General features: G+C 39.1%; 1 protein-coding gene across 5 annotated transcripts in view; it reads right to left on the bottom strand.

The window, feature by feature from the left end:
• Positions 1 to 11605, bottom strand: part of SLC5A1 (solute carrier family 5 member 1) — a 29257-nt gene extending 17652 nt beyond the window's left edge. For all 5 annotated transcript variants that reach the window (XM_035556738.1, XM_035556741.1, XM_035556742.1 and 2 more), the window contains exons 1-3: positions 11519 to 11605; positions 9197 to 9268; positions 1550 to 1654 (exon numbers count right to left, since the gene is read on the bottom strand). In XM_035556738.1, coding sequence (XP_035412631.1) covers positions 1550 to 1654; positions 9197 to 9268; positions 11519 to 11605 — 264 coding nt within the window. The remainder of the gene's footprint in view (positions 1 to 1549; positions 1655 to 9196; positions 9269 to 11518) is intronic.
• Positions 11606 to 13319: the final 1714 nt, after the last annotated feature.

Below are 13319 nucleotides of genomic sequence, written 5' to 3'. Positions count from 1 at the left end.
AGCAAAAATTCTGTTCAAAATCCTGCAACAAAATGCAAAGCCACTCTCTGCATTTTTTCTGTCCACACAAGAGTTGGGTGTTTTTGTTTGTTTGTTTGTTTTTAATAATATTATCTTTTAAGTTCTGCTTAAATCAAAAACATACAATAGACAAGAAAGACTGGTTCAGCTCCTGCTGTCTCACTAATATAATTTAGGAATAATTTCAGTGGAATATTACTGATACACAAGCACTACAACAGTCAAACTTAGTATTTCTTTCAAGAGGAGAATTGGATTACATAGTCAAGAGCAATATTGCAGTATTGTGTCTATTAACCTGTACATTAGTCTCTCTCTGTCATAAATATTTAAAAAACTATGTAACATATCACCCCAAATACAATCATGCATCATTGCTTCTTCCTAAACAACAATTGTACACTATATACTGATATTAGTCCATGGAGAATCTCCCAGGAGATGAAGTGTTAGAGATGGGTATATTTGAAGAAGGATATGGGTCCCAGAGCTTTGAATGCCATGAAATTTGAAGCAATGTTTGTTCTGTTTTGTTTTGCTTAGTTTTTGTGCAAAGAAAAGGGGAATCGGGTTTGTTACAGCCCTAGTGTAAGCAAATAGAGAAAGATCACAGATTAACTGTGCATGTCTCACAGAACTCATTTTAGCCTTTATCTTTCTCCTTAAATATTTATAGCACAAGTACTTGAGTATTTGCAGTAACCATCTACTTGTTAAGGAAAAAAACAAGTCCCTCATAGCAGTACGTTTCTTTCGCTGCACAGAATTAAATGCAAGGGAAGTATGAACCTATGTAATGCTCATTGAGTTCTTTGTGTCATGTAATAATCCCTTCCATGAAGGTGAATCAAGCAGCATAAGGCCACTGTTATCCAGACCCACAGTGCCTGAGAATTCAGGGAAATGGACTGAATTAGCTCATCTGAACCTTTGTGCTGTTGCAGTTAACACTGCTGCTGGTACACCAAGTAAATCATTTAAAGTCAGCTTGAATATCTGTACTCCATACTGCAACCATAAGTGGAATATACAATCAGAAGAAGGAGAAACAAAAAAGGAAATGATTTTTGGAATGGACGCTGTGAAGGATATCCCAAATTTCCTACAACTTGTGAAAAAATCAAAGCCTCTTCAACAATTTCTATACAGCAAGCTGCTGTAAAAAATACTGTGGATTATAAATCTGCTTATTTCTTCCAGACATTCTACAGTCAGAGATTATTCTTTATAAATAAAAAGTAATCAAAAGACATGTACAGAGAAGAGAATCCACTGATTTATTTGGTTAAAATGCTCTCTGAAAAGCCTCATTCAATAGAAAAGAGTCATCTTAGTCACTTGGACAAGGACCAAGTAAGACAACTGCACCAAAATAGTAGATAACATTGGCATTTATAGGGTCTGTACAGAAACAAGTGTTGCCAAGCACAAACTTTGGCAGCCTAAAATTATTAGTCAATGTTATCTTGATTAACCTCTGCAGATAATCCTGATATCACAAATGTTCACTCATATGCATGCCACTTACATTCCATTCATATCCTCCGATGGCAATTCCTCCAGCTGCTGCTGTTCCTGCTATGCCCACAAAATGTCCACTGCCAATGTTACTGGCAAACAGAGAGGCACCAATCTGGAAACAGAAAGAACAAGATTTGATTCTTCATCCCTGTTTTGAAAAAATCACATTCATTTGGCATTTTCGACTCAGGCCTACCTATCATCAGATGGTGATGATAAGAACAATTGACAACCAACTGCCTTGACTACTTTCAAGAGTCCATCTTATTCCCCCCTGCCCTCCATTCCCCAAAATCTGAGACTCCAGCGTATCTAAAACAAGAAGAATGAATACAATGCTGCACAGGAGATGATCTTCCAGATGAGGCAAACAGGTTACGGCACCAATACAGATTTTCAAATATTTGCAAAACTTGACTGACATCTGGTGATACCCAAACAATTAGACAAGAGGACTGTGGTCTGACTTGCTCAAGGAGGAAACAATAAGTACATGCCCACTTGCCAAACCAGCACTCCCAGCACTTCGTATTAAAGTTCTGCAAACTACGTGACTAAATGTGTAATCAGTAAGAGTTGTGCCGACTTCGTAGTTGGTACAAGTTTAGTCAGAAGATATTGGATTAACTTAATTAAATTCTTCAACTTGCACGGCAGAAATATCTGCTGAGAAAAGTGTTTCTGGAAGATACAAAATCCAACAAATTACGAGCTATATTTAATGAATGCTGGATCTCTAATACCCCCAGATCTTGTACTGATCCAGCAGAGAGAACGCTGGGGAGAACACAAGAATTGCTGATTGGAGAAAGACCAAAGCCAGCAAAGGTTTATGCTAAATTAAGCCACTCAGAGCCATTCAGAAAAGAGAGGTTAGCCTGAAAGATCTAATTTTTCATCAAATAGCTCAGACTATAGTAAAAGATGAAGAGAAAAGGTATAAAGTTCCCTTCATTTGAAATGAAAACATCAAAGGCAGTATAAATACCAAATGATAATTTTCAAGGCCAGAAACTGAAGGATGCAGGATAAGAACTTGAGGGAAAAAGGAAGTTGGACTGGATATTGTAGGCAGAAGATGTGAGCTGAAGTAGTTCTAAGAAGAGAAGATGTGAGTGAACATTTTTTAATTCACTTCTATTTGTTCTCTGTGTCCTATGAAAGCTACAAAGAAAAAATGAAACAGGATTAAAAGAAAAAGCATATAGAAAGCAGGTGAAAGAAGCTCTGCTGACTGGCTTCTAATAATGCTCTCCTTTGAGGTAGATCCCTCAAGCTGAAAAACCCCAAAATGCTTTAAAATGTTTTTAGAACCATGACTGCAGGACCTGCACCTGCACATTCTCCTTATGCAGTTCCCAAATACAGGCACTTGGAATATGCTTGGAGTTACCTTACAAGACATATCCCTTGTCTGCAACTCACTGAGGGATTCTTAGGGTCCTAAAACATATGTGAAGGGAAAAGTTACAAATTTCCAGGTCTGCAGTCACTGCAGTGAGCTCTTTGTGTAGCAGTAAAATTAAGTCAATCTTTCTGAGAGCACAGGGACGACTGCCTGAAATTCAGGAGGATAAAAGGGATTTCATCATTGAAATCCATCTCTGAAGATCAGATTTATTCTATAGAACTATGCCATAGCCAGGAATAGCATCCACACTCTTTATCTCACAATCCTGATCTCTAATCACAAAATAGATTTTCCTCCCCCATTTTTTTATATGCAACAAGTAAAATTCATCCACCTTCTGCTTTCTTTTCCAAGCTAACTTTTTGCTCTTTTCCTTTGTTTGGTCTCCTGATTTCTTCTGGTCTTAGTGTAGACAAACTGTTCTTCTGCTGTGACAGGGAGCTTCTGTCTCTAGTCCACTCAGTTCTGGACTTTTTTTTTTTTTTTTTTAAGTCAGTTGTGCCCTGCAGAAATGTAACCAGTTTGTCACATGAAAGATGTTTCTACAGGAATCGCAAGTCTTGCAACAAGCATTAGCAAATAAGACAGAGATTTTTGGTAATAGAAAAAAACTTTTGCTTTTAACCTTTTTGTGACAGGAGCAGTATTTTCTCATCAATGATCGTGAAGAAATAAATACCATTAACAGTAGCATTAGTACTGTTGTCCAGTGCTATTCCTGGAGATGAATAATTAAACTTAAATCTAGATTACCAGAAAAGCAATCACCAGTAAAGATTAACTACATTAATCCCTGATTTTATTTAATGTGTTCCCTTTCCTGTTTCAGAAGCCTAAAATGTGCTGCAAGCAGATCCAAGTAACTAAAGCAGTTAATGAAGAACTTGAAGAACTGACGGCTATAGTAGGCTTTGGCTCAGCACCTGAAAACACGGGACCTACTGTAACATTTGCTGGTAATTCTGTGTTCCCAACTTCATCCAGGGCACAGCTGTATTTTAAGAAAAATGTGAAACGCACCAAAAGCAATGCAAGATTACCACTATGTTTAGGGCCAGTGCAAGGACAAAACAATGTGAATGCACATATCACCTTCATACTGGGGAAATGTATATTACTCTGAAAACTGCAGCATGGTTAAAGCAAGAGGAGTGTTTACCAAATATGCTTATGCCCTGGCAGCTGCTGATGCCAGAGTGGAAGAGAAATTTCCCACCTGCCATTGCAGTACTTTAAGAAGGAAGGAAGAAGGCAGATATGTGGTGGGCAGATGTGTTGTGTGCAAAGAACTTACTGGTGAAACATTTCTATACTGAGGAGGCTGATCATCGGAATTGTTTGATTTGCAATTGGTACATGCTGCAGTACACCTACGCATGACATAAAGAATGCTCTTTCTCAAAAGACTCCAAGTAAACATTTACACTGCTCCCTCACCATAGGGCCAGCATTAAAGGTGTCTAAATTCCCAGAAGTTATGTGGCTAAAATTTCTTCTCTATGATCTAAGTAACAGAGATGCATCAAGTTGATAAGATGGTCTTTTTGCCTTTGCTGGAGTGACAACAGAGCACTTAGAGGTGTAACAGGCTGGGTGTTTGTCTCTGGCTTGCCTCTTTTCCCTGGGGAGCACCACTGAGAGAGCAGGTCTCCATATTTGATTTCTTTCATGTGCATGACTGTAAGTCAGAGGATGGCCTGAAGTTGGGGGAGGAAGGAGGGAAAAAAATTCAGGGATCGTTAACCATTCTCAGTGAATGCGTTAGTGAACTGCTTTTAAAAACAGATATAAGAGGAAAAGTAAAGAGGAAAGTTTATTGAAAGGAACAAAACCTCTTAAGAGGGAAAGAGAGGGCAAAAAACTGAACTAACCTGGAACGTGGAACATTAACTCTTTTAAAATCTTTTAAGAGGTCAGGTTTTAACAAGAGTACTCTGTTCAGGAAAAGTACCATCACACTGCAGGCAAGTGATGATCACTATGTTTTTTCCATGTTATTCATTAACCGATTCACCTTGCTCTTTTCATTAACTTTAGGATGCACTGACATCCTGGCACTTGCTGTTCCAAACCATATGCAACATACTTTGCAAATCAGTGACCACTGCAGTGATAGTGTGCAGACTTTGCAGCTTATGCCCTTCCTCCCTCCCAGGACCTGCTAATAGATATCCTATGTCCCTAATGTCCTCTTTCCTTTCTGAAAGTGTTAGCTCAGTATCAAACTCTTTTCCCCAACCCTGAGCACACCTTTCCTGTGGCAAAGAGAGGACCTACCTTTAGCCCCTCAACTGAGAATAGCAGAAAGGCTCCACAAGCCTTGTTGCATGGTATAACTTCTCCCATGTGTCACCTGCAAAACCCCTCTTCCCTGGACAAATTTCTCATTCCTTTGTTCCTTCAAGGCTCTGAAACCCAAAGAAGGAAGCGTAGAATTTTATTCTGCTCTCTTACTCTGCAAGTTTAATGTATTGTATTACTGCTGAACTAAACCACGTTTATATACCTCCCACTTCACTGACAGAGAGATGGATATACAATACATGTCAAGTGAGGTGTCTCTGTCTTCTGACAAGCCTGACGGCTGTTGGAGCAGCACAGCCGCAAGCAGACTAGTCTGATACCCTTCCACTTTTGTCCTCGGAGATGCAGGCTCAGAGGTGTTCTCCAGGCTGGCTGGAAAATTCTGACAGGTTCTATAGTAATCTTCTTCATTTAACTTCTCCTTTTCTACCAGAGCTTTGCTCTGATCTTTTATCATTCTTTTTACTCTGACAACAATTGCTTTTACACTATTTTTTTTGTATGGAACTTGGCAAAATAATTAATTTCTTATTCCACTTCATCTAAGGAAAGGAAGTACACTTCTTATTCATACCAGGGTTGTCTTTACTGGCTCCTTATAACAGTGTAAGATTCAGCAAATGGGGAGAATTCTGAGAATAAGTAAAATTTAACTGGCTGCAGAGATCAGAGAAATTGTGCCAGTGATCAGTTCTGATGAAAATAATCCATGCAGAGCTGAAACAAAAACCTGTATTTTTTCCTTTAACTCTTACATTGCTCACAAAGATCAATGCATCAATAACATTAAATAAACTGAAGGATATTTCTTTTCAAAGTGCATTATGCTCTCAAGTCTAAAATGCTTCCCACTTACTATTCAGTAAATCTTTCCAACCACAGCTGAACTTTGGATGCCCACCAGGTACTACACTTTGCCTTATTAGCTTTTATGCCTCTAGAACTGAGGCATATCAGGTAACTCATAAGTGTGCAGACAGCTTTGTCTGCAAAACTGCAGAACCTGAAAAACAATATTCAAAAGCAAAAAAAGCTTCAAAATCAAAAGGGTTTTTTGTTGTTAATGGTAGTGGGGTTTTTTGTTTGTTTTGTTATTGCTGTTTTTTAATTATTATTGTGCATGAAGTCCTGTTAATGCTTAGGGACTGGCTACTACTGAAGCTGACTGATTTCCAGTAACAGACACCTCATTTCTTACAATGCTAGAAAGTATTTTAACAAAAGAAGTTAAAAATTCAGTTTGCAATGCCCAGTGTTACCAAGCAGGCTCTTATTTTGAGCTACTCCATGACTCTTTGGAAAAAGTACAGTTGGTTATGAGTATTTAAAGAGCCATACATGCCTTTCCTAAAGACATTCCCGTCAGAGCACGAGAGACCAAAACCAGTTTCTTGAAAATTCTTCCCTCATTTTCTCTAAAAACACTGTGTAAAGGGCACAGCATTTCCTACCATGCAATTAACTCGTGATGGATTTAAATTTCTGGCAATCAGCGAGAACATAATTATATATCTTGATCCCTAATTAACTACTGGAGCTACTGAGTTGAATCATCCACTGCATCAAGGACAGTGATTTCAGTGAAATAACACAGAAGTGACCCATGCCCTCAGCAGAACAGCCAGAACAGACAAGCTAAGGGCTTAGTTCTGTGAAATACCAAGCAACCTTTACGGACTCTGCTGGAGTGAACAGAGACAAAGTTGGACAGATTTGGCCTATGATAACTGTATTGCTTCTACTTTATACATTGAGAAATTGAATCACAATCAGGCCAAGCGACTGACAATCACATGCAAAATCGATAACAAAAGTGGGACTAACCTCCCGCCCTTGAGTGCCAGACCTCTTTAGTCTAAACCACATCTATTAGATCATTTAGGTGAACAGATTCCCTTTCCCAGGCTTGCCAGTAAGAGATCCTAATACACTGCTAATGAGTCTCTTTCCCTGTGGAATCAGAAAAGTACTTATGGCTGCCTTGTAGCACATAGAACACAGCACAAACATGGAAAAATACAATTAGTATAATGGAATTAAATTTATAACAAGTTAGTGGAAGGATTGTTTCCTTTCTCTCTGTTTCAGAAAGCAATCAATTGCATGGCAAGAGTTGTTATGCTGAAATTACAGGGAAGGAATTTGATAAGTAAGAGATCACTTACAAAACTTCCCCTACCCCTCAACCAAATCAGGTTAGCCCTGATGTGATGCAAAAATAAAGTAAAATAAAGTTTAAAAAAAAAAAAAAGTACAGCACTAGCTGTCACAGAATTAAGATCACATCTTTGACTGAACTTTCTATACTTTCATTGGTTTCCTAGTCACTCCAGCCCAGTTTGCATAGGTGTTTTGGAATCTCTTTTCATCCGAGGCAAACTCTCCAAGGTGGTGCTGCTGACATAGTATTTAGCTTGCAGTTTGAGTGCTGGTCATTTGTTTATTTTGAGTCATATCAGGAAGAAAAGCAAGAAGGGTTTGTTTTTATGGTGCAGAAAGACACTCCTGGCATTCCAGAAGGAAGGATCGAAGGGGTGATCTTAAGACTGCATTGATGACTAGCACTTCATCCGTGCTGAGCTTGCATAGTTTGGGCAGGACAGAAAGATGATCCTAGCAGCAACTGCTGCACCACAGGGTCATCCCTTTTGTCTTCCTACTGGAGGAAGGGAGCTGAATCTGTTGTTTTTGTGTTGCCAGAGAACTCAGTGTTTGTTAACCTTCCTTGGGTCTTAGAGGAATCATTAGGAGTTTTCTATGCCTCTGCAGCAAGATAGAAAGTTCTCTTGGTGAGTTTTTCCTGCCTTGTCTCTTCCATTTTCTTTTATGTCTGCACAAAAAGGTATTCATATTCACCCTTGACAGGCAGACAGAATTGCACAAGGTTAAAACCAGCCCACTGATTAAACTGACTGTTAAGCAAGTTTATTTTTCCTGCTAAATTTATGGGATATCTCTTATAATAACTTGGAAAGAAGAGAAAGGAAGCTTTATTCTTTCCTCAAGCTTCCAACAGAACCTGAATTTTCTTAGATCTACTCTACCAAATGAAGACACCTTTTACTGGCACCACCCTTTAATCTTTTTGTGTCATTAAAATGGCAGCCCCGAGTCCTTCTAAAGGCAGATTGGAACTCCTTGAAGTGAAGGTGACTGAAATAGGTCTAGGTATTTGTGCAACCTACTCTAAGAAAATTCCTTAATTTTTTACAGAACAAACATTTACTCTATCTCCCCCTGGATCCTGTAACTGAATCCATGTGGGTGAATCTTAAATCAGAAGTCTTAATAATGTGCAAAGATATTTTTTGAGACCAAGCTCAAAAAGACAGCTCCAAAGACAACAAAAGTCATAGATAATATTTAAATAAATTTTAAACTACATTTTACCAATATTTTATCATAATTTTCCCAGGATTTTCTTTTTTTACTGACCAGAACTTGTTACCAAAATTGCAAACACTAAAGCAATATCAGGGAAAAAAATGAGTAGATTAACTTTTCTCTGTGATAACCTCAATATGAGTCAGTTTATTTGAGTGCAGTGAAAATACTAAATTCAAAATATTATTATTTTTTAAGTGGGCTGAAAGACAAAGCATAGAATTTATCTACACTGACATCACCAATGTATCTATGTTCAAGCAAGCTGGCAACACAGCCAAGACAACTCAGAGCTCAACACAATTTCCCCAACAGTTTACCCTGCCTGTCATGTGGGTTTTGTTGTGCAGTTATCACTGTATCACTGTGGCTAGAAAAAGAGTTTGAAATTGAGCAGGGTTCACCTACATGACATAGCCATCACAGTCTCCAAACTAATGTAGAAATACTCTGTATTTCTATTTCTATTATATATTTAAAGGCTAGACATACTCACATGAGGGGGATGCACATACACAAGCATCTTTCATATACACACAGAGTATTTGAACTCACCGGCCACCAAACCATGTTCCGTCCAGCCAGGAAGAATCCTCCTACTGTCCCTCGGTTGGTTGAGTACATAGCCTGGAAAAAAAGAGAAAGAAAGAACGATTGAATCAAATTCTAAGTATATTAGGCAAGCTATATACAGACTAATAACAAACTGCTAGGACAGAGGGGTAAAATACACGGGGAGGGTAAAGTGGAAGAAATAAACAAAGTGGTTAGATAGAACAAGCTTACAATGAAGAAAACAATACAACTGAACAATGATTTTGTATCTAGGTCTATGTTAACCCTTGAAGTTTCATTGCTTCACTTTTTGTTACACTACAACCAAAACATCAAAGTAGAATTAAATGCAATGATACAACTGATCACAACTAAAAGTTCAGTGTACAAATTCAAACTCATGTGAACACTTTATCAAAGCAATGATCCCTTTGATTTTAGGCACCAAAGAAGACTGATTTTTAGGTTGCAAGTTCATGGAATAGAAAGTATGCAGCTTTTCTATCCAGTATTATCCATCCTAGCAGATAACTACAAAAATCTATTTTCTTGTTGTGGTATCAACAGTGCACTCACTTCTCTCTGAAGATCAAACATAGAAGTCAGCTAAAATTTCCTTTTCACAGACTGATTTTATATTTGTCTAAGGATGGGCTTTAGAGGAAAGCTTCCTCCATTTTTCTTCATGAGCCTGATCCAAATATTGGATTCCCATTGTATCCTCCGATGGACTTTGAACAGGCAAATAAAGAAAGAAGACTTGAAGAAAATTGGCCATATCTTTTACTCTGATGCAGAAGAAAGAAAGTATACAATAGATTTCCATTTCACTACACACAGGAGCATTTGTCCAATAAAGAAAGCATTGTTGCTGGAAAGAAATGATTCCAGGCATTACTCAGAACACAATTATCTGACCTGATACAGATCAGCCCTTTTCTGTCACAGACCTTTAATAGAAAGTTCAACTACACCAATAGCTAGACTTCCATGGAAAAGACCCCACAGACAGTTCCCTCACACGAGACAGCAAGGTGTTGGGCTACACTGAGGATTCACATTTTATCCAATGTTTTTGACATCTACTACCACAACAAAAAGATAAAGACTGGGTTGTGGCCATTTTGTGTACACTCCAAAATTCTGGTGCTCTTCAAAACATTGCCAGACTGCTAGGAAGGAATGTTTTTTGGTGTTTGTTTGTTTGTTTGTTTGTTTTTTGTTTTTTGGCAGCTGATTTTTCTGTTCTGTGCAATGGACCCCTGGGATGTTCCTGGCAAGCACAGGATTACAGAGGGACAATGCCTTCTCTCAGCTTGTTAATGGTCAGGCGTTCAGTTGACCAGGAGTGCTTGCCCCAAGGAAAAAGAGTATGCCTCAGAATAGCAGCTTCGAAATTCAGTGACATTCCATGGTTTACAGCTTTGTAACTCATGGTACTGGCCTATTATCTCCAAACACCTCAGCACTGAGGTTATACCAATAGGATAGTATCTGCCTTTCTCCATTCGCTGTGAAAGCATTGTGCTTTGTTTTAGGATTAGGCACCGACTTTTCCCTTGCAGCCCTCAGCATATTCTGCATTGTCTGGGAGGGAGCAAGAGGCACAGCTCTGCTTAGATCACAAACAAAAAGTGATCGCCATTTCTTGTGACTCCTGAAACTGTCCCTTCCTCATAGTTTGAATGGCACTGCTCCCTGTAGTCAAGGTCCTGCTGGCAAAAAAAAAAATAGCACGAAAATAATACTGCTCTCAAATGGCAGCTACAGCCTTGACCCAACTCACTCCACTGCTGAGAGCAGTCTGTGGTCCTCGGTCTGTCACACAGTCATAGCAGCAGTTTCACACCACAGACATCAACACATATTGCCCTCCTCACACAGTGACACCACCTCCACTATTCTCCCCACAACTCTCACTTCTCGCTGTTTCCTACAGCATCACCTCACACCGCCAATTCTCACTGCAGTCTCCTGTGTTCCTCAGCGCCACACACCCTTGACTCCCTACTAGCCTGCTTTCTAACAGCAACCCTAGTTGGCCTGGTCTTTACTGATCCGATCTCTCAGCTCCTTCCCCACACAAACCCTCCTTCTCCACTAGCTCTATTCATCCACCTAAATAAATGCCTCTCCAGATCATCCTTCCCTCTCCAGTAAATACCCACATTTTCCCCACCATCTCCATATTAACTATCTCAATTAAGCACCAAGATCTTTATACAATTACACATTTGCCATTAACTGAGCCATTTTCCTAGGACTCTATAAACTACCTGCTCATCAAGCACAAAAAAAAGAAAAAAAAAAAGCCCAACCTACCCATAGTCCCACTGCCAGGACTACCAAAAAATAGATGACAATAACAGAGATGTCCGCAGCATTGTTGATCTTTATGATGGTTTCCATCCTGGCTGCTTCTCTGGCTTTCTTCTTCTTTCTCTCCTTATATGCTTCTTGCAGAGTTCAGGTTAATGATAAACTGCTGTCATCCCCCTACGTCTTATATAATATATAACTTCAGATTCACTTGTCTCACATGGGACACAAGTTGAAGCTGCTGCTTTTCCCTGGACAATGCTTCCTTCTCAAATATTGCTCCCCTGCTACAGGTGCTGCAGATTTCAGAGTTCACTCCCCTTGCCAAAGGTGCTCAGGGTTTTAACATCAACGAGCAGATGTCTAAGAAGGAATGAGCACCGAAAGGAGTGGCTTGGCTGCAATAAACCCGCATATTTACCTCACTGTGAATACTTTTTTTTTTTTTTTTAAGTGGTTGTACCTGTAAATCTAGTCATGGAAGACATAGTTCTTTTAGATGATGATGGTAAACAATTATCTGTGAGGAGGAGTGACTTGGCACTTGGGGAAAACCCAGGGGTCCAGGAGCTGGGACACCCTGTGTCATCTCTCAACTCAGCAGGATTACACAAGGGAGAAGCAGCCCTGTGTTTCTGGGAAGGAGACAACTTGAAGCTGCTTTTATCTCTCACATGGATGCAGGTAAAGATGCATGTGAACTACGAGACTCAGATCCAGGAGTTTCCTGTGCTGAATTTCAGGGTGTTCAGACCGGGGTTTTGTGCTCTCTGAATTGTAGCTAATCAGCTTCACATTCAAATAAGTTCAAAGTTCATCACTGCTTTGGTCTGCTCTCCCTTTATTTGTTCCTCTGACTTCAAAATAAAGCTAAGCAAAATAACTGGTCACAAGATATGAGACACACTGATTATAGACAGATCTTCACAATCCATAATAGGGAAGCTTTCCTAAACAATGCCTGTTTGAGGTAGAAGAAATCTGAAAAATCCAGGATATTTAGAACCATAGCCACTAGTGCCAGGCATGTTTCTGGGCTCTGAGGACATTCAAAAGTCCTACTCTTTGCTAGAGAATCAGTATTTATTCACAGCTGCCTTTTGGGATTAAAGTGTGCGGTATGTTACTTGAAGTCACACTGAGCAGAACAAGCAGTACAGTACATAGAAAACACAGTGGGTTTGATTGATCTTGGAGTGCTTATTTCCTCAGGAGTTGAAACTGAGGTCTGGCAATCTGTTGGCAACGAATTTTTCTCAGGTAAACTAGACTTCTGTAATTGTGGCTAATAAAGAGCATCAAAGTCTCAGAAGCTGTAACATTTCCTTTAAGAATAAAATTAAAATATTACTATTGTTTGATCTTCAGTACTCATAAAACAATCCTGTACTCTGACAGTTCAGGCATCTCTCCCAAAACACCTTCTTCAGTTTGTCCTGCAGGTCTGTGAAATGTTAGCTATAAAGCCAAAGGAGAAAAAAATTAACCCTGGAAGCTGCTGAGCGTCCAGAACTCTCATTAGCTGCAACCTTCCCTACTGTGTATTTCAGAGGAGGAAAAAAAAAAAAAAAAAAAAAAAAAAAGGACTTATTTACTAACCTTAATTATCAGGAAACAGTTTGCCTAAGATAGGCTGTAGATGGCTCTTCTTTACAAAGATTACCAGATTCCTATGTGTTCTTGCAACTAATAAGTTTGATTTTCAGGAATTTCATTTCTGCTTCAATCTACAGAGGTAAAGGAAATAAAATATTAGACAGGAGCTTATCTACAGTAACATATCCTGTGTTCTCATCCAGACCTC

Source organism: Cygnus atratus, chromosome 17 (genome assembly GCF_013377495.2).
Source record: "Cygnus atratus isolate AKBS03 ecotype Queensland, Australia chromosome 17, CAtr_DNAZoo_HiC_assembly, whole genome shotgun sequence".
In the NCBI taxonomy this organism is placed as follows: domain Eukaryota; kingdom Metazoa; phylum Chordata; class Aves; order Anseriformes; family Anatidae; genus Cygnus; species Cygnus atratus.
Note: the sequence above shows the minus strand (reverse complement) of the source record. Positions and strands in the feature narration are given on the sequence as shown.